Source organism: Centruroides vittatus, unplaced genomic scaffold (assembly GCF_030686945.1).
Source record: "Centruroides vittatus isolate TY-2023 unplaced genomic scaffold, ASM3068694v2 contig_4, whole genome shotgun sequence".
NCBI lineage: Eukaryota > Metazoa > Arthropoda > Arachnida > Scorpiones > Buthidae > Centruroides > Centruroides vittatus.
The window spans coordinates 1,092,785-1,118,697 of NW_027122214.1; the positions used below are offsets into that span (position 1 = coordinate 1,092,785).

The 25,913-nt window shown below is 29.2% G+C and overlaps 2 protein-coding genes across 2 annotated transcripts in view; one reads left to right on the top strand and one right to left on the bottom strand.

The window, feature by feature from the left end:
• The window catches only part of LOC136976232 (centrosomal protein of 76 kDa-like), a 30,820-nt gene extending 27,872 nt beyond the window's left edge, over nucleotides 1–2,948 (bottom strand). The window contains exons 1-2 of the mRNA XM_067271455.1: nucleotides 2,734–2,948; nucleotides 2,584–2,655 (exon numbers count right to left, since the gene is read on the bottom strand). Of these exons, the coding sequence (XP_067127556.1) occupies nucleotides 2,584–2,655; nucleotides 2,734–2,793 (132 nt within the window). The 5' untranslated portion in view covers nucleotides 2,794–2,948. The remainder of the gene's footprint in view (nucleotides 1–2,583; nucleotides 2,656–2,733) is intronic.
• A 210-nt stretch (nucleotides 2,949–3,158) lies between these two features.
• Polr2C (RNA polymerase III subunit RpII33) lies at nucleotides 3,159–25,856 on the top strand. Its single transcript, XM_067271574.1, has 7 exons — nucleotides 3,159–3,325; nucleotides 12,297–12,468; nucleotides 12,631–12,759; nucleotides 21,563–21,614; nucleotides 21,683–21,851; nucleotides 21,936–21,973; nucleotides 25,592–25,856. The coding sequence occupies exons 1-7, from the start codon at nucleotides 3,240–3,242 to the stop codon at nucleotides 25,771–25,773; spliced, it is 828 nt and encodes a 275-aa protein (XP_067127675.1). The 5' UTR covers nucleotides 3,159–3,239; the 3' UTR covers nucleotides 25,774–25,856.
• Nucleotides 25,857–25,913: the final 57 nt, after the last annotated feature.

Genomic DNA, 25,913 nt, shown 5'->3' on the forward strand with positions numbered 1-25,913 from the left:
TTTGAAAATAACTTTGTGCAATAATAGACACTCCATTAATTTTTTATATGTCATAAGGAAGCTAAACTAAGTAAAATGCACAGTGCAATATAAAAAATGAAACTCATTACCAATCACAGAAATTTTATTCATTTAAAAATTATACAATAGCTTTTTTTGTTTCTAAATTATCTACTTGAACCTTGTTTATTAATAGAACTTATTTTACTGGTGTAGTTTCTGATTAGCAAAGAGAGTAAATCTTAGTCAAAGGTCAAAACAAAATATCTTTATTTTCACCTGTACACTCTTTTTGTTGTGTGTTTTGAATCAAAACACACAAAAAAGTATGTCCTATTAATAAACAAGGTCCAAGTAGACAATATAGAAACAAAAAAGTAAAACAGTAAGGACATAGAGGTAAAAAAACTATACAATAGCTTTTTAAATAAAAAATATGAGTAAGGTAATTAATTGTACTGTACATTAACTATGTTATATAAGGTTACATAACTATGAAAACTATAAATAGTACAATACATTAATTTAACAAACAATGTAAAGCCTGATGAGTACATATAAACATCCAATAATTGCCTAAATGATCTCCAGTAGCAAATTAATTTGTGTTAATTATTTAAAAATAGCCAAATTGTAGCCTGATCATTTAGGCAATCGTTGGATACAATACATTAACCTAAAAAAATCAACACTTTAACAACTAGAAATGCACTATTAGAACAATGTAATAAATTTTGTATATGTGTTCCTGCTGTCACCAACCATGGTAAATCAGCTCCCTAAATCAGGAGTTGACTGTAGAAAAATATCTAACTCGATTTTGGCAAATAGATTTAAACAATGGATTAATGGGTATAATTGTAAAGCAATTAATCAGTTCACTATCACCAAAAATCTTCATACAGAAGATGCATAATTCCAGTTAGTTTTGATGATAGAAACAATTCAAAAGATGCATAAAGTATATGTTTACTTTGTACATATAAATAAAGTTTTTGATTCAATAAATAAAGAAAAATTACTTAATAAACTACAGAAATATCAAACTGAAAATAAGTTTATTCATCTAATCAACAGATTATTTGGAAAAATATAATATTTGATGATGATACAAAATACAAATCTTTTGTGATAAAGAAAGGTCTATTACAAGGAGATCAGCTATCATCATATTTGTTCAATTTTCATTTAAGTGATATTGATCAAATTTTTATAAGATACAACTTTTCATTATATATGATATGCAGATGATATTGCGATACTTGTTATAAAAAAATATCTTTGCAATGAAAAATAAATTTATGAAATAACTAAACATTTGAAAGAAAACGATTTAAAATTAAATCTGAGTAAATCTAAAATAATTACTGTACTTTTAGAAACAGAATGAAGAAAATAATTGGAAATGATAAATTTTATATTGACAAAGTTGGGTTTGAGATAGTAACTGAAATTTAAGAATTTATTTTACTTAATTGTCATTTAAAGTATATTTTGATTATGTAAAAATAATCAAATGTAAAAATAATCAAATGTAAAAATTAATAATCTTATAATATAATTGAGATGGGTTGATAATAATAATAATTATTATTATTATAATAAGCACTGAGCCCAAACAGTTAGGAGTTGAAAGTTGGTACACAGTTAGGGTACATAACGAGAATGCACACTAAAAAGGGATTTTCGGAAATTCCCCCTGCAGGGAGAGAGAAAAGGTTAAGGATTACCTTGAAGAACTCTGCTTCTACCATACTATTTTAGATGTGGACTTTTGCATTTTGTGGGATATCAAGCATGTTTTTAGACCCATTTAAAAATTCTCTAATTAGTCTGTAAGAATACTGTAAATGAAATGGATTATGTCCATTTCATTTACTTGTTCATTTACTTGTTAATAGATTTTGTTAATTTTTTAGGCACCTGTGGGATTAGTTTTGTGCTGGATTACTGGACATTTTTGTATTTTTGCAAAATTCAATAAGCTATAGATATGTGAACTGAACATTATGGATATTGGGAATATTACCTGGTAAAGCAGCTTTAAATACAGTTGGATGAACAAATCCAACTGTATTTAAAGCTGCTTTACCAGGTAATATTCCCAATATCCATAATGTTCAGTTCACATATCTATAGCTTATTGAATTTTGCAAAAATACAAAAATGTCCAGTAATCCAGCACAAAACTAATCCCACAGGTGCCTAAAAAATTAACAAAATCTTACCGTACCGGTATATAGAAAGAATTACAACTGGATTATGTGACCATTCTGTATAAACAATGATAATGTTCATAAGTTATGACCATTGTGGTTAATGTAACCCTTGGTGTCAAGATGGCAGCTCGTCTCTGATTCCAGCAAGGAAACAGTGGGACGCACGTTCTAATCTAACCTAACCTAACCTATTCTAATAAATTACTATAATTATTAGCAATCAAATTATTAGAATAGGCTAGGTTAGGTTAGGTTAGAACGTGCATCCCACTGTTTCCTTGCTGGAATCAGAGACGAGCCGCCATCTTAGCACCAAGAGTTACATTGACCAAAATGGTTCTCGCTTATAGGAGATTATACTTACTTCTGTTAACTGCACATTAATTAATTTCTTTAAATTATCTAAATTCGAGAGATCAGCTTCTTTATTTTCAATCTAAAAATACCATTTAATTAATCAAACATTATTATTTATAATATTTCTTCATTGTGACAATACAGATTATAGAATTACCTCAATTAATTTCTGACGAATTTTATTCTCCAATTCGGATTTCGTAGATACTGTAGCCATGTGGATACTCTGCTATCACTTATCTATGTATATTTATCTAATTAAGTTAAAATTGACCGAGGAATTTCCATACGTTTACACATAAACGCCTAAACATCTCTATACGATCCCATTTAAACGGGAAAAAATAATTTCAAATATCAATAACGAACATGCGACTTTACTTTTGTCTGACATTTTCCATTATTTACAAAATTTTAATTGTGTATTTTTATATATCGTTTTTAATAATTTTAATCCGGTTTGAAATATTAAAACGTTGTTATTTTAAAAATTTGATTTAAAATTTTAATATAATTGATATTTTGTTTTCTTAAGGTATTATTTATCCGCTAGGGGGAAGAAATACATTCAAACGTTTTTTGACGCGGTTGGAGTCGTGTGTTACTTCTTTAATGTTTGATATTTTCCTATCAAATTGGTTATTTTTTAATTAGAAATTTAAAATGCCGTACGCAAATCAACCGAGTGTTCATATTACTGAACTGACCGAAGAAAATGTTAAGTTCTATATTGAAGATACCGATTTGAGGTAAGACACGGCTTTCGAGTGTGAAAATAAACAATAGATTTAATGAAAACTATGTAGAAAGCTTTTAAACAACGATCGAGTAAATTGTTACCAATGAATACAAAATTACGGTTAGGGTAAAGCAAAAGGTATCCAGCTAAAAAAAGGTCTTAAACTAAATATTAACGAATAGACATAGACATATTTAGATGTTATTTGACACGCTGAATCGATTGGTATTAAAAAAAAATTACTTACGATCAACCGTTTAAAAGTTACGAACGATTTTTTATTTCCGGCTACTTGTTTCGTTTAAGAACAACTTTATTAAGAAATACGCAGGAACTCATCGATATTAACAAAACGAATTACTTTAATTCATCATAATACATTCCATCTACGAGAGAAAGCGACATTAAAAATGCTAAAATGGTGTCGTTAGCCCGTGAACGCACGTACACGCGACAACCATGTAGGGACAACTGACGCAGGGAAATTTTCCCTGACCGGTGGGGAACATGTCGAGCGTGACGTCACTTCCACAATTCCCTACACACACGTGTGCGGTAACAAAAATACATGACACGAAAATATGATTTTTATATATTAAAACAAAAGTAAAAATTTACTAACAAGTTTAGTTTTCCACGTGTTTGTAACAACATTAACGTCTTTAGCTCTTTATCCCCAGATATCCGGCTGCTCTGTACTCTACCATCAGAAGTTAACGAAAAGGTCTCCAGCTATAATTGCGTTTTATACTCATTCTTTCCTCACTGTTTCTCGTCTAGGGGTTTAAACAGTGTGCATATAGTACACACTCGTCATTAAAGCCTTCCTACGCATCTTTTATGTCACTTATACAGCGACGAACGCTTTTACCCTAGATGCTGGCTGCTCTGTACTACGACCATCACAAGTAAAGCAAAAGGTATCCAGCTATAATTGCGTTTTATACGCATTCTTTCCTCACTGTTTCTCGTCTAGGGGTTTAAACAGTGTGCATATAGTACACACTCGTCATTAAAGCCTTCCTATGCCTTTTTTATCTCACTTATACAGCGACGAACGCTTTTACCCTAGATGCTGGCTGCTCTGTACTACTAACATTAAAAAGAAGTGACAATTGTAAAGTACAAAAATAGTATTACGTTATGTATGGGTGATTTTGTTCTAATGATTTTATAGAATTCGTAAAATTTATTATGAGCAATGTAGTAAACTTAGGTTAATATATTACGAAAATTTTTGCGTTTGAGGCATGCCAACGTTCTGCTGCTTTTTTTTTATTAATGTGACTGAGTTGTAGTGAGCGATAGTTGCTATCAGGAAACGTGCAAATACTTTCTTTCACTGAGTAGAGCATAATGTTGACAATAAAAATGAGATAAATATTTTATAATTGCATCTCTTCGAAAATTCACATCTTGTGAAAATATGAATGTTATTTTTCGTTCCGGTTATAATTGATCTGTGTTTTGAAGACTATTTGTTATAGAAAATGCAGGACACTGGTCCAGCATTTTCTATAACAAATAGTCTATAACAAAGCAGAAATAAGCAAGGTTAGTTCAAAACTAACAAATTCTACACAATTCGATTACTATAATCTTTTATACTTATTCATACCGTTTGATTTGAGAACAGTTTCTATTCTTCTACATTGTTAATTCTACTGTCATTTTTTATATTTTGATTTAATTTGTATCACAATTAGACAGTATGTTATCTAATTGTCCAGAAACGGCTGCCGGTGGTCAGTGTTGTTATTCATTCAGCCACTGATAGAGTCGAGTTAATGATAACTTATTTATTGCATACTTCATAATTTTGAATCACCTAGAGTTAGAAATAACTTGGTTAAATAAGTTAAAATCTACCTTTCATAGTTTATTGTAATGTATTAATAAGTTTAAGTGCAGGCTGCACATAATATACAAAAAAAAAACCATAAAAACTTTCAAATGAAAACTTATTTACCATAAACATTTTCAGTCTTTCTGGTTCATAATCACATGTCATTAGTTTAACAGATAATTACAACTTCTAGTTCTGACAGAATACTACAAAGTTCTTAAACTCTGATATTTTATTATTAAAAATATAAGTCAGAACCAAAATTTTACACATCAATATTTTCTTTCATTAAATAATCATGTTACATTTTATTTCTGTAAAAGTGTACATATTGATATATCTAATAAATTTCAGTAATTTCATTTTATTTCATTTGTTGTAATTTCAGCAAATGATTATCTATTAAACATTTTTTGAAGATGTAGAGTTTTTCATTGAATTTGTTAATATTTACAAGAAAGTTGCGAGATCTCACTAGAGCGCGTCGAAATTCTCAATGTAGAATTTTGTTACAAAAATATCACACAAGTCAATAACTTTAACTTTTATTTAAAGAATATTTATTTCTTCTTAAACAACTTTATTTTATCTACAATACAAAACTTGATAATATTTGAATAAATGCAATATGATGAGGACTCCACTAAATATAGTAAATGTTCTGCAATATAACAAAGTTTATTTAAAGTATTTCAACATTTATAATTTGGTTTTATATCATAAATATCTGTCGCTCTGAAAAATGTCCAAACAGCAGAACTTATTTGCTGCTTTAAACATTAGAAGAGACTTTAATCTCACAGTTACTGTTCTGAATTGTAAAAAACCATCATCACCCAGAAGTGAATCCAATTGAATATCCACATAAACACTATCAAAATTTTATTAAATTACTTAATACTTTTTTTTTTTTGACCCACCAAGAAGACCTATGAAGCCAGGGTCATCCTAGCGGTTTTTATATTTTGAATACTGATGATGAAAATATACAATGAAGGTGATGTAATAAATAGAATAATGTATAGAGAATAGAGAAGAAATGGAGGTTGGGATAACCGTTGAAGATAGAGACATTAATCAGTCCAGTGTGCAGTGGAAGCCCCCCAGCAGTGGCTCCCCGGCGGTAAGTCCCACCCCAGTGTTGATACAGCAGACCAGGTGCAGTATGGTGGCACCGACGGTATCGGGGCTTAAACTCCACAGGGGAGAAGGAATCGAACATGGGACCCTGCAGGGGAGTTCTTAATACGTTAATTAATGTTACGCAAACAATCTACATTTAAATAGAAGTTATCTATACATATCATATACATACTGCAAATGTGTTGCACAATTAATCTGACTAAAAATGACCAAAAACAATCTAGTGTACTATTTTGGGTTAGCTTCTCCTGTACAGTATAAGTAAGAATGGAATAACAGTGACTCACTGCTATTAAGCTAATTCGCTTGTGCGTTTCCTGACGGTAAAGTTAGTTGTTCGAAAATATTTTAGAGAAACTTGTTAATAAAGTGAACTCCAGTAAAGCAGCTTATTATTTTATTATATTTACTAAACTATATAACCTATCAGAATAAATCCATCTGTTCTAATGCTAAAGAGGGAAAAGTTCTGTTTGTGGGTTTAAATTCGTGTGGGTTATTAACTACTGAAAGAATGGGACTATAATGCTGTTGATATAATACTACTCTAACTGGTGTATGCTCTGCAAATGCATCATTCGCCAACTGCAGAAAACCGCCTCTAAAAGTTTCAGAAAGTTTTCTGAATTATTTACTGTATTTAAAAACATACCTTTACTAGACCTCATATCTAAATATATGTAAATTGGTCGACCTAATGCTATTGCGCAACTATAAATAGATATAGAATTAGCCCAAATATCTGTGTGCGAAATCGATGGATAATGCTGTTTTGCCATATTAAAAAGTCTATTGCTAACACTTATTCCGCGGACCATATGATCCAAAGTTACCTGCATTTGATTTTTTTCAATCAGTAAATGCATGCTGCTTTTATATTTAATGAAATAATAAAGGGTGCATAATCTTATTAATTCAACAAAAGTATTATTGCCGAACAGAAGAACTGACACGGAAGAATAAAAACAATCACCGTCACCTAAAACGGAAACAGGATGAAATTCAGTTAAAAATAAAGGGTGCAGTATCTTATAACTGGGATAATCTATTTTATATTTCACCTTATCAAAAGCACTAATCCTAGCATTTCGAAGTAATTTTATCATACAGGTAATTTTATTATATTTTTCAAGACTTGCTGATACAGTTAAAATACTAGTACATAGTAATTCTTCTAAAATATTTTTTGCATCAGTTTTTAATTCATTGTTTTCTGTACTACTTTCTTGATTTTTATTATAAACTATATTACTTTCTATATTTTTATTAGGATAAACCTTATTTTTTAGTTTTTTCTTAGCAACTACATTATTTTTACATTCCCCAAAATTATATACATTTAATTTTTTAATCTTACAGGCAGGTTCATATTCTAATGACGGCAATTGCCTTTTTGCCTTTACCATTCCTGGATATATTTGTTTAATATGATGTAGGAATGTTTTAAATCTAAATCCAAAATTATTGATAAATTCCCCTTTTTCATTTTTAAAATACCTCTCAAAATATAAAAATGTTCCTAAATACTGATCCACCATTTCAGACTCATAACTACTGACATTACTCTTAACAGATCGCCAGTGACGTTCCATTGTGTTGGTATGAACATCTTTGTTTTTAGGGTGGACAAAATACTTTTTGTGGCAAACGGTGTAATGTTCCATAAACCCATACTTTTTTAGACCCTGATACACTCTAGCACTATCTGTAATAATTACGGACTGCTCATCCACATATTTTAAAAGGAGAGGCGTAAGTGTGCTTTCCTTCCTATCTGCTACTCTAACTAAAAAGCTTTCCCTACTTTGCCTGCATATTCCTCCAAAAATCCAATCTTGTTCGGATATTAAAATCCTGCCTCTGTTGTACTTCCTAGTGCATAAATGTGCTTCGTCAACTTCTACTGTCAAACCTTTACCTCCAATTTTTTTATTTTCTAAGTTATTCATCATCGTTATTACACACACTTCCCTACAGAAACTGTACCAATCTATAGCTGTAGGTTTAGAAATGTTCGTATGTAGTGCAGCCTGTGTAACGGGTAATCGACAAATAAAACAAAAAGTTACTTTTAATACTTCTAACACAGTTAATTTTGTCCCCGAAAACCAAGTGTTTTCTAAAACTGAAATTCTATTATTACATTTTATCCCATCTATTCTATTATTACAAAAGAATCTGTAACCAAATTTGGATGATTGATGCTTAGCAATTCTCATATTACCATCACATTTTGGACATGGTATAAGTAAGGTAGAGTCATGGAAATCTGGCACTAAACCAAGTTTAAAACATATTTCTATACAGTTATCATCATTAAAATTTTTACTAAAAGTAAAAAAAGTTAAACCCTGAAATATTGACTCTGCATCCATTATGAAATTCTAAATTATAATCCTAAATTTCAAAAGTTATCTACTTTTTTATAATTATGAATACAATTAAACTATAACTCTAAAAGAAACTAAATCATATATATTTTTAATCTAAACGTTATAAATCTTATTACTTATTCTATTTATTATAAATGTAACCACTAGTGTCTAAAAGATCGATTAAATTAAAAAAAAAATTAAAATAGATTAAATTAAAATATAAAATATAATAAAACAATTTAAAAATGTATATATTGGGTATTACTAATATTAATATATACTAAATTTAAATTATAAATAATATAACCACTATCTTATTATATTAAATAATATATAAAATCGTCGAATAATTAATCTTCAGGTTTCTTCACAATAATATCTGCAATAAAATATAGCCGATGTATCAAAGCACTCAATCCTTGGAAGGTATCGAGAAAATGGGAATGAATTATAGTGAGCATGTGTATTTATAAAATTTAATAACTAGCTGTCACGTGATCTGTGCAAACCAATAGTGTACTCCACTATCATCCCATGAGAAATACGAATCGTTGATTTCATTAGCCATTGTTTGGAGTTTGCCAAATATGCAGGTGTGGTTGAACTGTAATGACTGCCCTCCAGACATTCTGTACCCGTATTGCACTTGAACAATTAAGAAATGAACAGCTTAAAATCTATCCGCTATACTGACCCCTCCGGAAAAACCGAACCACCGGAGCGAAATTTATACATTAAAATTACTTTATATTTGTACCTCGTTTTTATCATCCTCGTGAATGACATTACTATATATCTCTTCTGTTAGGTGTTTCAGTTAGATCAGGGGTCACCAAACTTTTCTTCACAGCGGGCCAGATAACTGAGAGAATGACGAGCGCGGGCCGCATTAATTAATAATTCTACTTTCTTTCAATTGTATACTTTCTCTTCGTTCATATCTTAACCAAAAATGAGATATATTTTTTTATCTTATTATTTTCTACCTTTTAAATGTTCGGAATTTTAAAATAATTTAAATATATTGTTTGACGCATTCCATATTCGAATTGTACTGGTCAAAAGCCTGAGTAAGATCATGATTATGGTCGAAAACGTTAGTTTTAATTAAAATTTGTCGTTACTGGGATATAATAAGGTTCTCGTGGGTTAATTATCCTTCCCAATGATTCTGAGAGGAAGTTTCTTTTTTAGATATATTTATTTACACCAGAACACTTGACATGGTTTGTTCCATCTAATATCACCTATGTTTTTGAACCTATTTGTAAATCCTTTCTTTGAGGAAGCGTTGCTCAGCCAACCAGCCAACAGACATTTGTTTAATTTAGAATACGTATTTAGGAATTGCTATTTGTTCCTCTTTGATCTCTTATTTTATAGATTTCATCTATACTTTTATCTTTTTTAAAATCATCATATTTGACATTATAAAATATATTAATTAATAAAAGTATATTCCATATATTGTACTCTAAGAAAAATTACATGTTTTATCCAGCTATGGCGTAGTAAGACGTTAATGATGGAATACATTTATATTACATTTCATACTATATGCACACTGTTTAAACCCCTAGACGAGAAACAGTGAGGAAAGAATGTGTATAAAACGCAATTATAGCTGGATACCTTTTGCTTTACTTGTGATGGTCGTAGTACAGAGCAGCCAGCATCTAGGGTAAAAGCGTTCGTTGCTGTATAAGTGACATAAAAGATGCGTAGGAAGGCTTTAATGACGAGTGTGTACTATATGCACACTGTTTAAACCCCTAGACGAGAAACAGTGAGGAAAGAATGTGTATAAAACGCAATTATAGCTGGATACCTTTTGCTTTACTTGTGATGGTCGTAGTACAGAGCAGCCAGCATCTAGGGTAAAAGCGTTCGTTGCTGTATAAGTGACATAAAAGATGCGTAGGAAGGCTTTAATGACGAGTGTGTACTATATGCACACTGTTTAAACCCCTAGACGAGAAACAGTGAGGAAAGAATGTGTATAAAACGCAATTATAGCTGGATACCTTTTGCTTTACTTGTGATGGTCGTAGTACAGAGCAGCCAGCATCTAGGGTAAAAGCGTTTGTTGCTGTATAAGTGACATAAAAGATGCATAGGAAGGCTTTAATGACGAGTGTGTACTATATGCACACTGTTTAAACCCCTAGACGAGAAACAGTGAGGAAAGAATGAGTATAAAACGCAATTATAGCTGGAGACCTTTTCGTTAACTTCTGATGGTAGAGTACAGAGCAGCCGGATATCTGGGGATAAAGAGCTAAAGACGTTAATGTTGTTACAAACACGTGGAAAACTAAACTTGTTAGTAAATTTTTACTTTTGTTTTAATATATAAAAATCATATTTTCGTGTCATGTATTTTTGTTACCGCACACGTGTGTGTAGGGAATTGTGGAAGTGACGTCACGCTCGACATGTTCCCCACCGGTCAGGGAAAATTTCCCTGCGTCAGTTGTCCCTACATGGTTGTCGCGTGTACGTGCGTTCGCGGGCTAACGACACCATTTTAGCATTTTTAATGTCGCTTTCTCTCGTAGATGGAATGTATTATGATGAATTAAAGTAATTCGTTTTGTTAATATCGATGAGTTCCTGCGTATTTCTTAGTAAAGTTGTTCTTAAACGAAGCAAGTAGCCGGAAATAAAAAATCGTTTGTAACTTTTAAACGGTTGATCGTAAGTAATTTTTTTTAATACCAATCGATTCAGCGTGTCAAATAACATCTAAATATGTCTATGTCTATTCGTTAATATTTAGTTTAAGACCTTTTTTTAGCTGGATACCTTTTGCTTTACCCTAACCCAAAATTACCAGTTGTAAGAACTAAAATTACTGCACAGCATGAGTTTCTTGGGACTATTCTGACACTCGTGTTGTCGAGATTCTGGAAGTGCTGCCATAGGGACTACCTAAGTAAACATCTACCTGATTTTGTTCTTATAAATAGCTTTGGTATCATAACTTTTGCAGCTTTCCATATTTTGTTCAGAAAATAAATTCTTTTTGAAGCAAAAAATATATTTAAACTTGGGAATCATTAATCATTGAACTATAATTTTTATTGTTTTGACATTAGCATACATGTGCACTCTTAAACTGGGATGCTGCTATTATATAAAATATTAACAAATTTGTGCATTGGTATTTTTTTTATGCTTATAAGTTTATAAGTAGCCTAATGTTGAACGTCGTAGCAATAGTGAATTACCATATTTATCTGTATATAAGACACAGTTTTTATTCATTTTTCACTGCTTCAAAAACCTGGGTTGTCCTATACACACGAGTGAAGGATTCTTTGCATTTTTTACCGGATGCTCACCCTCCAGTGTTTAGAAACAAAACTATTTTATCTGTGTCGTTTGAATCGTTCTTGTGTATTGTCAGGAGTAAACATGAATAGCAATAGGAAAATCAAAGCTTTTGAAATGAATTCCAAATTGAAATTTCAAAATAACATGGGAACGCGATATAAGTTTTAATTCGTTCCCACGTGAAAACAGATGATTATTCGAAAGTCAGAATTCTCATTCATTTTTCAAAATTTTAATTTTGAGTGTAATTATTAGAACTAACAATGTTTTGATATTTTTAGTGTTGCAAATAGCTTAAGAAGAGTGTTTATTGCGGAAGTTCCAACATTGGCTATTGATTGGGTGCAATTGGAAGCAAACTCAACTGTTATTCATGATGAATTTATAGCACATCGTCTTGGACTTATTCCTTTAACCAGTGATGAAGTTGTGGACAGGATGCAGTTTTCAAGGGTATGAATACTAGGGGGGATATGTTAAGGGCATGGGTATGTTAAAATTTTTAATAACTAAAATCATAAATAGAAAAATTATAAAAATAATAATTAAAAAATAGCTGAGTAATAACTAAAACTTTTAATTGTATTTTACAATGAATAAAATAAATTTTTACAGGATTGTAGTTGCAGAGATTTTTGTCCAGATTGTTCAATAGAGTTCACGCTAGATGTAAAATGCACTGATGATCAAACTCGACATGTAACAACTGCAGATTTAAAATCTAGTGATTCAAGAGTTGTTCCAGTAAGTAATAATTTTAAATTATATTCTATAAATTTTATAATATTATGACATGCATAATACAAAAGAGAAAAAGTAACTTTGTGATTTGCTAATAATTTTAGTGCCTTGTGTAAATTTATATTGATTCAGGACAAAAGCCCAATTTATGAATTTACAGATACATTAAAAAAATAAAATTAAAACAGAGTGAACAACAAATGTAACCTTTACAAAATTAATAACAATACTATAAAACCTAAATTAAATTTATGTAAAATCAAATTAAAAAAATAAATTACAGAGCAAAGAAGATATATATATATTGACACTGAGTGTGAGTAACAATAAACGGTAAAGCAAAAACAATGGTTATAAAATAAATGAAAATATCTGAAAAAGCCAAAAATATTGTTTAGTTAGTCAAATTGGAACCAAAACAATTACTCAAACATGGTGCCAACTAATAAATATATAAAAATATAAATATGACTATACAAAGATAAGACTTTGCTTTTGTCTTTCCTTCTCGCTGTTCACACCATTAGCAGTCCTTAGACGATTCACAAAATCTCGTGGTACTAAATCTCGCTGTACTAAAGTCTTATCTTTATATAGTCGTATTTATATTTTTATGTATTTATTAAATGTAAATAATGCCGGCCATGTACTTTTTATTAATTTTTTACTTTAAAATGGTGCCAACTGTTCACAGTATAGTGCTCTATATTTATGCAAACTGATGCTGTCAATAACAGTCTGCCATTTTGAATCTCAATGTCAATTTACCAATTATTGATAAATTTGTTTGTATAAAATATTTCATAAAAATTAATTTTGTAAATTTATTATAATCTTTTATTTTTAAAATATACAAATATAAACATTTGTAAGCCCAATATTAAAGCCAAGCAGTTGTCAGATTAAATTTCCTCAGAACAATAATTTTACCTCAGATGCATGACATATCATAAATATATAAGACTATCTTTGTACCAATATGAAATCCTGAAATTAATCTTATAATATAATCAAAATGGATTGATAATAATAAGTGCAGAGCCCAAGCAATTAGGAGTTGAAAGTTGAAATTTGGTACACAGGGTATGTCATGAGAATGTACACTAAGAAGGGATTTTTCAAAATTTCTCCCCTGTGGGGAGAGGGACAGGATTAAGGCTTATCCTAAGAAACAGCTTCTACTGTATTATTTTAGATGCAATTTTTTATTTTTAACTGTGCTTTAGTAGGGTACGCCACGAGAATGCACCCTAATAAAAAATGTTTGGAAATCCCCTGCAGGAAAGAGGTAGAGGGTTAAAAATTACCCTGAAGAACTTGGCTTCTACTGTACTATTTTAGATGTGGTTTTTTGTGTTTTTGACTGTGTTTTAGTAGGGTATGCTATGAAATGCACATTAAGAAGGGATTTTTGGAAATTCAGCTCTCCGAGGGAAAAGGGAGAGAGAGAGAGAGTTTTAGTCAGTATAATGTGTAAATAATAAAGAAGGAAATTAAATAGTGGCACATATAGTATACATTTTGGAAATTAATAAATATTTTAATCATTTCCACTTTTCGGGTAACGCAAAAACGATAAATATGAAATAAACGAATTTGAACGAATATTTGAAATTGTTCCAAATTTGAAAAATTCAAAATATAATGTTTCAAACAAGTTTTCTTAGATTTTAGAATTTAAAATTAATCATTTTATTCAAGTAAGGTTATCATAGTTCTTGCACCCAGTGAAAACGGATAAGATCAGCTATAATCTAATAATCTTAATCTTCACTACAGCTACTTTCTGCCCGAGCAACGCCGGGCTCATCTGCTAGTTATAAAATATTTACATAAAAAATTGTTTCTGCTTGCTGTCCAATCAGCACTCCTCAAATTTATTTGCCATATTTTTTTGATAATTTTCATCATTTGGAAAATGAAAAAGTTTATATACTTTATGTCTGCTATTATTGAAGATATTGTTCTATACTAAACTACTATATTATTTTTGAAAACTGAAATATAAAAAAACCCGTTTAATTAATACATAGTAGCCTGTGCTATCTTGAAATGAGATACAAAATGGTGGATTGTTATGCTTGTATATATATAGAGGGCTTTACACTAGTGAAGAACACTTTTATAAACAGCAATAACACTTCATGGTGGTTGAAGTAATGAAAATACTATATTAGCATATTCATTACAAAATAGAATAACTGATTATACATAGAAATATCATTAATAAAATTTTAAAAATATTTAATAAAAAGTATTCACTTAAACATTAATACTATATTAATACACTTAAACATTAATACTATTTGTTACCAAAGAAAGTACATATCCAAATCAAATAGTAAGTGTTAAGCAAAATTGGCTTACAAAAAAATCACAAAACTTTGTACTATTAATATTATACAATTTAACATATTATAATGTACTTTTAAGTTTAAATCACAATTTAAATAAGAAATATCCATATAGCTTTTGATACTTGATTCAAGAGCAGGGATAATATGACTCCTTTTAAGCTGGCAGATAAAAATCTTAGCAGAATGAATTGAAACCTACTTGAAAATTGAGTGCTATTTAATTACTCAATTTAAAAATTGAATACTTGATTATTTTTTTAAAAATTACATGGCATTTGACTGTCTGCTAGCTTAAATAAAAGTTAGCAGGCAGTCAAACAAATAATGAGCAAAATAAATAAATACTTAATGAAAAATTTGTTTAATATTAATTAAGTACTAATTGAGTGCTTCAAAAATTTACAATTTTCACACAAAATTAGTAAAATATAAAACAATTATATTATTATATAGTATTCCACTGGTATTAGATGTAAAAGAGTGAAATATAAAATTATTTTTAAAGTTGTTTAAATATTTCAGTGCTCTATCTAAAAATTGAGTACTTATTTAGTTTTTTAAATTTGTATATATGCTTTATCATTTCAACTGTTATTAAATTTGCAATTGTTTGGTGACAATTTTATTGTAAAAAGTATATATTGGTTGAAACTGAGTCATTATTTTATGTCTTCTATTTTGCAGTAATTGTCCACATTGTTTTACTGATATTGGCATTTCATCTTTAGATGAAATGTGATCTAATGATGAAGTTTGTACTGACATAGCCTTATTTTTAAACACCTATTTCGAATATCTTTTGTAAAAGCACATATTTTGTCATGGTACTTTCAATTTCTGTAAAACATTACCTTTCAAATTGACAAAATTAAGGGTTAATTTTCCTAATTTTTCAAATGGGGAAAATGTGATCAATTGTTAATTTAGAGAGGTGATGATTCTTAGAAACTATGGGTGCAATGTCAATACTTCGTCAGATTAAGAAAATTTTATTTAATCAGATGTTGGGTAAAGTAATAATGACTAATGAAAACATATATACTCAGAGGCTATATTCAAGGAAGCGTTGGAAGACAGTGATTTTGGGATCAAGGTAAATGGCAAATTAATTAACAACATTAGATATGCAGATGATGCAGTGGTTATAGCAAGTAGTCCTGAAGAATTACAACAACTGATGGACCATATTGTCGAGTACAGTGAACTGCATGCTCTTTTTATGAATTTTGCCAAAACCAAACTTCTTGTGTTCTCAAAAACAAGAAAAAGTGCTAATCTTGTCATTCACAGGAACACTATCGAGCAGGTATCATCTCTCAAATACCTTGGCACAATAATAAACGAACAAGGATCAGCGTAAAGAAATAAAGAGCAAGGATCGAACAAGCCAGAACATCATTTATGAGTATGAAAAAATTTTTTATTAGATCCAATTTGAATTTATGTCTGAGGATTCGAATGTTAAGGTGCTACATCTTCTCTGTCCTGCTGTATGGATGAGAAAGTTGGACTCTGTACTCCCAAACTGAGAAAAGAATTGAAGCTTTCGAAATGCATTTGTACAGGCGAATACCTCGAATATCATGGGTGCAAAGGATTACTAATGTTGAAGTTCTGAACCACACGAACATCAAACAAAAACAACTCCTGCTAACCATCAAGATCAGGAAAACACAGTACATTGGTCATATAATGAGAGGAGAGAAATATTGAATACTTAGACTAATATTAGAGAGGAAAATACAAGGAAAAGGTCTGTTGGGAGACCAAAGAATCATTGGTTGAAAGACATCACAAGGTGGTTCGAGCGAACATCTATGGAGATATTCCAAGCTGCTATATTGAGGACTACATTAGCTATATGAATCGCCTACCTTCGACAAGAGATGGCGCATTAAGAAGAAGAATGAAAACATATTCATGTAACCAATCAATATTAGTTTTATCACCTGATACTTCCATTACAATAAATTTTTTAGAACTAAAAATTTTCCTGCCAAGCATGATGGACTACTTTCTATGAGAAAGTAGAGATTGAAGAATTGCAGATTTCAAGTAATTCAAGAAGAGTAGCTAATATTTCTACAAATTAAATAGCCTATACTGTCCATTGAAACATAATTGATGCATGATAATACATTCTAAACAAAAGGCTTATTAGATTGTTACTTCTGATTGGATAATAGAATGTCACATAGTCACTACAAGAATATTTTTTTAATTGTTGTAGAAGCAACATGATGAGGTTGTGTTTTAAAATTTAATGTGTAAATTTTAAATTTAATAAAGTAAATTTAAAATTATGTCATTTGCTAAAATATTTAAAACTGCAACTTACAATAAATGACATCACTGATGTCACTGCAATGTAAGTAACATCAATGAGCCAAATTTGATAAAAACCCTTTTTATAACAAATAACTAATATTTCCATTGAAACACACAAAAAAAATAAAAGAATATAACCAAAATTTCACCTGAATTGGAAAAAAATAGCAAGAGATATAGGAAATTTACAAACACACACAGTCGATGGATTTTATATTATTAATAGAATAAATGACAACTAACAATCGAAAAAAAAACTGTATAACAATTTATTAAATTACATTCCATATAATTTCATATGAAATGAAATCCAGTTCTGTCAATTTCTTTACTCTTGTCCATAACAACTATTATATAAAATATGAATAATCATTTTATATTTTACTAATTTTGTGTAAAAAGTATAAATTTTTGAAGTATTCAATTAGCACTTAATTAATATTAAACAAATTTTTCATTAAGTATTTATTTTGCTCATTATTTGTTTATCTATTTGCTAACTTTTATTTAAGCTAGCAGACTAATTTTTTTTTAAAATTATTAAGCACTCAATTTTTCAAGTAAGTTTCAATTTATATTGTATAATTGTCATGTTTCATAATGTGATATGTTTATCAGAAAAAAGTGTTATTCTTTAATTTTCTTTCAAAATTTTAAATAATAGTTGCCAACCATAAATGCAAAAAGATTATCTAATTGAAAATTATTAATTTAAACCATATTTCCATAGTAGTCATGTGTTTTTAAGATATGAACTAATGTTTTACTACAATGGAAGAACAAACATCTATGTAGCTTTTGGTACATATTATGTAGATCTAAATAAATTTTGATAAATTATAAGATTTTAAACCAAATAAAGATTCTCTTAAAAATAAAAAATTCAAATGGCAGGGACTGAAATGTCAAATAGAAGACATTTAATGGAGCTTATTTTTTCAAACTATACAATTATATTATAAAATTTCCAAATATACATTCAAATCTAAAACTCCAATCAATATCCCACACTTCGGCTGCATATAAAAACAACAGACTGTAACAATTAAGGGTTGCAAATTCACCAACTTTTTTATTATCAGTAAAATAGTAAATTTTCAAAATATTATTGTTTTACTAGTAAATTACCAATAATTTTTAAATTTGACTCCAAATGAAAAAATTAATGCATTAGTTATTGCTTAATTGCTGATTCATCAATAAGTGGAAACTAAACAACCACTAGTGTACAAATTAATTCCTTTCTTCTGTTTTGAAAAGCAACAGTTTTGTTGATCAAAAAATAGGCCATGACTAAAAGGTGGCCAGTGCAATTGCTCATATTCAAATAACATTTTAGTTGACAAAATGGGACACATAAATGTGTTCCATTTTGCCAAATAAAATGTTATCCATGTTAGCTTAATATGATATTGTGGCATACTTGCCTGTCTTTAGGTCAAATTCCATAATTCAAATCAGCATAAATGTAGCCTGAAAATTCAGTAGTTTAGATTTATTATTAATCTGGGCTTTGATCATTAATATACATGTATAATAAATTATGCCAGGATGAACTCAAAGTCAGTTAAAAATCTTAGAAGGGTGTGGATATAGACATTTCAAGTCTGTTCAATAACTAGCCTATATTAGGGCTCCGATGGTCTTTAGAAATCTTTAAAAAGTGCTTACATTTTTTTATGGTGCTTAAAAGTATTTAATTTTTACAAAAATGTGAAAAAAGCTTTATAAATACTTAATTATTTATAATTGAAGACTAAAACAAACATATAAAAAACAAAGTTGAAAAAATTGATTGTTCTGAACAGTTAGAAACCAAATGACAGAACAACTAATACCAACATTTGATTGGTTCATTCTTTTTGCAGGGGTAGGCCAGGTAAGGAATTAGGGAAGACACTGTGAGAAATTGAAAATTTTAATTATGAAATTTCCTCATGCAAAGAATCATTATTTGTTTATTTGTTTTGTCAAACCGTGCCTTCTTTTTCTTGTTTTGTTTGGTGTCACAACTTGGTGAATTTATAGACACTTGGCAAATTCATCTATTTAATCCATAATGTTTACAGAGACGCGTTTCGGGCTTTCGCCCGTCTTCAGTCTATTACGTGATATACATATGTTGTATCTGGTGGGCATCTGTCCGGCACCTTCCGCACTACGTCTTCCCACTTACTTTCCCCTCCCTGCTAACTTGACTGCTTCCCCTGCATGTCTCACAGCGTGTAACTTCTCCCTCCCAGAATGCTGCACACAGCCACGCCTACGACTGTATAAATATACTTTTAAGATATTCTATTTAATAGTTGTAACCAGCTTTTATGAATTTCTGTGCTTAGGTTCTTGTTAACATTATTTTTGTCTGTAGTAATTTTGTAGCTTTCTTTAAATTTTCTTTTGTACCAATTTTTTTCTTTGCGTACTATTTTATCATCAGTTTTATCTATGCTGCAGTTATGAGTTGTGCAATGTTCGTAAAAAACAGAGTTTATTGTATTATATTTGAAATCCGCGACGTGTTCTTTTAATCTTGTTTCCAATCTTCTTTTTGTTTCTCCAATGTATGCTTTTGGTGGTTCACATGTGCAAGGTATTTTGTAAACGACATCAGTAGTGTTGTATTTATTTGGTTGTTTATTTACGCCAGGTTTAGTCTGCTGGATTCTTTTTTGTAAGTTTCTATAAGTTGGTGCCAGTTTTATATTTATTTTATTGAAACTTTTATTTATCTGTTCGAATAAGCCACGAATGTAGGGGGAAGGATATGTATCTTAATCTGCTTTTATCTTTGTTTTGTTTATTTTCCAGTCTTTTTCCAGTAAAATCTTCACTGGAAAAAGACTGGAAAATAAACAAAACAAAGATAAAGGCAGATTAAGATACATATCCTTCCCCCTACATTCGTGGCTTATTCGAACAGATAAATAAAAGTTTCAATAAAATAAATATAAAACTGGCACCAACTTATAGAAACTTACAAAAAAGAATCCAGCAGACTAAACCTGGCGTAAATAAACAACCAAATAAATACAACACTACTGATGTCGTTTACAAAATACCTTGCACATGTGAACCACCAAAAGCATACATTGGAGAAACAAAAAGAAGATTGGAAACAAGATTAAAAGAACACGTCGCGGATTTCAAATATAATACAATAAACTCTGTTTTTTACGAACATTGCACAACTCATAACTGCAGCATAGATAAAACTGATGATAAAATAGTACGCAAAGAAAAAAATTGGTACAAAAGAAAATTTAAAGAAAGCTACAAAATTACTACAGACAAAAATAATGTTAACAAGAACCTAAGCACAGAAATTCATAAAAGCTGGTTACAACTATTAAATAGAATATCTTAAAAGTATATTTATACAGTCGTAGGCGTGGCTGTGTGCAGCATTCTGGGAGGGAGAAGTTACACGCTGTGAGACATGCAGGGGAAGCAGTCAAGTTAGCAGGGAGGGGAAAGTAAGTGGGAAGACGTAGTGCGGAAGGTGCCGGACAGATGCCCACCAGATACAACATATGTATATCACGTAATAGACTGAAGACGGGCGAAAGCCCGAAACGCGTCTCTGTAAACATTATGGATTAAATAGATGAATTTGCCAAGTGTCTATAAATTCACCAAGTTGTGACACCAAACAAAACAATCATTATTTGATTATATAAGAAATTGTGAAATTACTAAACAGCTATGGCTCTCTCTCTGGTGGTAGACAGAAATATATATTTTTTTATCTTTCATAGAAGTAAGATGAAAATAAATATGCCAACCAGTGACTATATATTTGTATAATACCACTGAACATTGTGTGGATTTTCATCTCACTAGTAGGTTGGCTATGTGGAGTTTTCTGGGTTTACTTCATGTGTCAAACATATAAATAGGGGCCAGTTTTCTATAGAAGTTTTCTGGAAGATATCTTTCTTTGGAGATTGTGTGTGTTGTGTTGTTGTATTGCATCAAATCAAACTGAAAAGAAATAAAATAAATGTACTTGTTTATTTCCAAAGTTTCATTTTAAGTATAATATTTCTGTTTATTTTTTAAGGAATTTAGTTTACATGATCAGTAATTAAATAACTATTTTTATTTATTATTATTTTTTTTAGGTTACTTCCAGACATAGAGAGGATGATACTAGTGAATATGGAGAAACAGATGGTATGTTTTTTAATGTAATGTAATTCTGTTATTTAGATTATCATTACACAAATGTATGTATCTTATAGATATCCTTTTGGTTAAGTTGCGTAAAGGACAAGAATTGAAGATAAGAGCCTATGCAAAGAAAGGTTTTGGAAAAGAACATGCAAAATGGATTCCGACATGTGGTGTTGCATTTGAATATGATCCTGATAATGCTTTTCGTCATACAACTTATCCAAAACCAGAAGAATGGTACTTAAACATTTTTTAAAACGTTAAATGATTTTGTAATATTTTTGTTATACACTTTTATTGAAAGACATTTTATCACTTCAGGCAGAAGAGTGAATACTCAGAATTAGATGAAGATAAGTGTAAGTCACAATTAATATCACATTTATTGACAACTATATTTGATTTATAAAAAAAAAATCAGATATTGTATTTATTTTTAATATGATAAATATAATAATTATTGGAATTTTCTATTATTAACATAGAGGGCATTTATATTGCTATTATTTTATTTTATTTTTCTAATTATTAGAATAATTAAACATTTTTAGAAATAAGATTAATTTCCATATTTCATGTTCAAATTTAAAACATTACAAGAATTAAAAAGTTTAGCTTAAACAAGTTTTATAAAAAAAATTCAAATATTTATTTTATTTTTAATATTAATCTGTTTTCCATGACAATGATTATTTTTAAAAATATTATCAGATAGAAGAAAAATTTGGAAAATCTTCAAGATGGGAATTAAAATTAAATTTTTCCAGTGAAAGGATTCATTTTAACATATTTATTTTTTCACTTGATATCAAAATATAAAGTGAAAAGCTTTTATATGAAAATACCACAAAATTCAAAACAAAAGAAAGATACAGTACAGTAATTTGAACTACTATGTTTTTGTATAGTTAATGATTTATCTATCTTTCAATAAATTTTGTATCTATATATATAATCAAGATGGGTTGTTGATGATAAGTGCAAAACCAAAATGATTAGGAGTTGAAAGTTGGTGCACAGTTAGGATACACCATGAGAATGCACACTAAGAAAGAATTTTTGGAAATTCCACCCATGACAGAAGAGGGAAGAGAGTCAATATAAAGTGTAAATAATAATGAAGATCAATAAATAGTGGCACATAGAGTACACGGTATACAATTTTGGCAATTAATAAATATTTTAATCATTTCCACCTTTCAGATAACCCCAAAACAATAAATTTTAAAATAAACAAATTTGAACGAATATTTGAATTCGTTACAAATTCGAAAATACGAAAAATTTGAAATATAATGCTCCAAACAAGTTTTCTTTAGATTTTAGAATTTTAAATTAATCATTTTATTAAAGTAAGGTTATCATTAAGTTAATTTTCTTTATAATGAAAATTTTTTGATTTTTTATTATATAGGTTATTCAGTTTTTTAGTTTTTAAGTTACTTAAATAAAAATCTTTTTAAATACTAAAGATTTATTCAGTTAAAATTCAATAATGATTTTAATCATTCATTATTATTTTTTTCTATTAGATATACAATAATTAGAAGAGTGAAAACAAAATTTCTCATAAATTTGACCCTAATCTTATAATGTAATCAAGATTGATTGATAATAATAAGTGCATGCCCAAATGATTAGGAGTCGAAAGTTGAAATTTAATACACAGTTAGGTTAAGTCATGAGAATGTACACAAAGAAGGGATTTTTTTTGAAATTTCCCTGTGGGGAGAGGTAGAGGGTTAAGGATTACTCTGAACTCAGATTCTACTGTACTATTTTAGATGTGTTTTTTTTTTTTTTTTACATTTTTGTGGGAAATCAAACATATTTTTAGACCCATCTAAAAATTCCTTGGAAGAGAGGGGCCTAATTCTTGCACCTGGTGAAAATGGGTAAGATCAGCTATAATTGAACAATCTTAATCTTTGCTATCATTACTTTTTTCCCAAGCAATGTCAGACTCATCCACTAGTTTAGTAATAAAATTTTCTAATTACAGTGGAATTTGGTTGACTTGAACCCAGATAACTCGAAGTCATTTTCTTTCCCTGATTGTTCAGCTTAGGGATTTACATGTTAAATCAAACTGTTTAACTTGAATGGGTTTTGATATGGTATTTTCATAAACTCTCCAGAATTTTAATTTTTTCATTAAATAAAATAATTAACGTTTATCTCTTGAATAAATGATCAGAAACAAGTGTGGAAAAATATCTTAAGAACTAGGGTTTGATTTATGCAACAGGTAGAAAATACAAACCTTTATAACAGAATGGTAAACAAGCAGAACAGTGTTTCTAACAGTTTGCTGTGTACCTCTTACTGTAACTTCAGCAGACTGCCACAAATATTTCCAAGTAAAATAAAAATAATATGGATTAAAATATGTTATTTTTATTTAGCTTATTGACATAGAAATTAATATAATAATAAAAATGTAGTATAAATGAGAACTATACCACATACTATTTCCAACAGTTGATATGCCTCATTGATGCAATTAGTAGAGCATAAAGAGAGACATTCTACAGTATTCAACTGTCATATATGATATATAATGATACTTTACCACATAAACTATTAATGCTGTATTAGAAGTGTAGATTTTGGTGTGGATATGTTTACCAGTAGACCTTTTGTATAATAGGTTAATTCTTACCAACATAACATGTTGAACATTTTTAGCAGTTGCTTGATATTCTATGAAGATCTTGTTGGCACATTCTTTTTCACATGGGCTATGTAATGTATTGAAAGATGTGATTATTTTTTCAATATAAGCAGTGTGGCCTTATGACATACTTTTATTATAAGCCATGTAGCCTATATCATATATTGCAGATTTAACCAACTGTATATTTGGAAGATTAACTTAAATCACAGGTATGAGTTTAAACAAGAATTTTGAGCTGAAAACCTGAGTTGATTTATATATCAGGATAGTTTGACTTATTGTATTGTATTGTTTAAAGTTCCTTTTTACAGAATAAAAATAGAGACTGTTTTACAGAATATTTGGACAAATTGTTTTAAGTTATTGATTATTAATTGATACCAATAAGGTTTTGAGTCTTGACTATTTTTTTATTTTCTCAGCTCTAGGCATTTCTGTTTTCAAGTTTTGAGGATTCCCAAGATACAATTTCAATCATGAAATTGTTTTTAAATTATACTTATTATATATTTTATTGCCATTTTAATATATTTATGCACAGAATTAAATACCAATTTTAAATTAAAACAAAAAGTTTTATTATAGCACATTTTTTTAGGAATTAATGCATATAAAGTAAAAACATTTAAGTTTAAAATAAGCAAAACATATCAAAAAGAAATATAATTTTTATTATATGCAATTAATAATATAGAAAATTATATAGTTGATTCTGCTTAATTGGACATATCAAGACTTGACTAATTTGTCCTGATTAAGTGGCTGCCTGAATAAAGCAAATTTTAAGGGAACAGACAAAATTAAAATGAAAAATGGGTAATTAAGACAAGAATCATTTATTGGAAAATATGATCAATATTCAGTATTTTGTATGTACAGTACATATGTATAAATAAATTCTAGTAAAAAAAAGTAACATCAAAATGTAATTGTTAGACCAAAAAAAAAGTTATTTTTACAGAAATTTATTGAGCATATATTGAATGAGTTTTCTTTATATTTTGCAAGTGGATAAATCAGTGCAGGTATCCATTGCAGAAATGGTAATCCTTCATTTCCATCTTGCATAAAATACCATCTTAGTTCAGAAATAAACTTTCTGCCTTCCTAGCTGGAGTATTGTCTGTAAATAATATAATAATAATATTGTTATTATTCTCAAATGATTTTACATGAGATATAATAATTATTTCAGATTTTATTAAGCTCCTAAAAGTATATATAAAATATATGTTTAAATAGATTAATCTTCATTAACGATTTTACAATAGTTTAAAGTCATTCATAACTATATTTTCAGACGAAAGTGATTTTATTTGCGAAGGAAAACCAGACAAATTCTACTTCAATGTGGAATCTTCGGGAACTCTTCGTCCAGAAAACATAGTACTTTCCGGTCTGAACATCATGAAGAAAAAATTAAGCGATTTGCAAACACAACTAAGTCACGAAATGCAACACGACGCTCTCGCTATTAATTAGTGAATTTTGTATAATTGTATATTTATCTTAACCTTATGTAATTTCGAATTTTGATCAAATAAATGTAATTTTCTTACAAAATATTTTACTTGATATTTTTGGCTGTGAGAAATTTGGTAGAATTTAAATACTAACAGTTT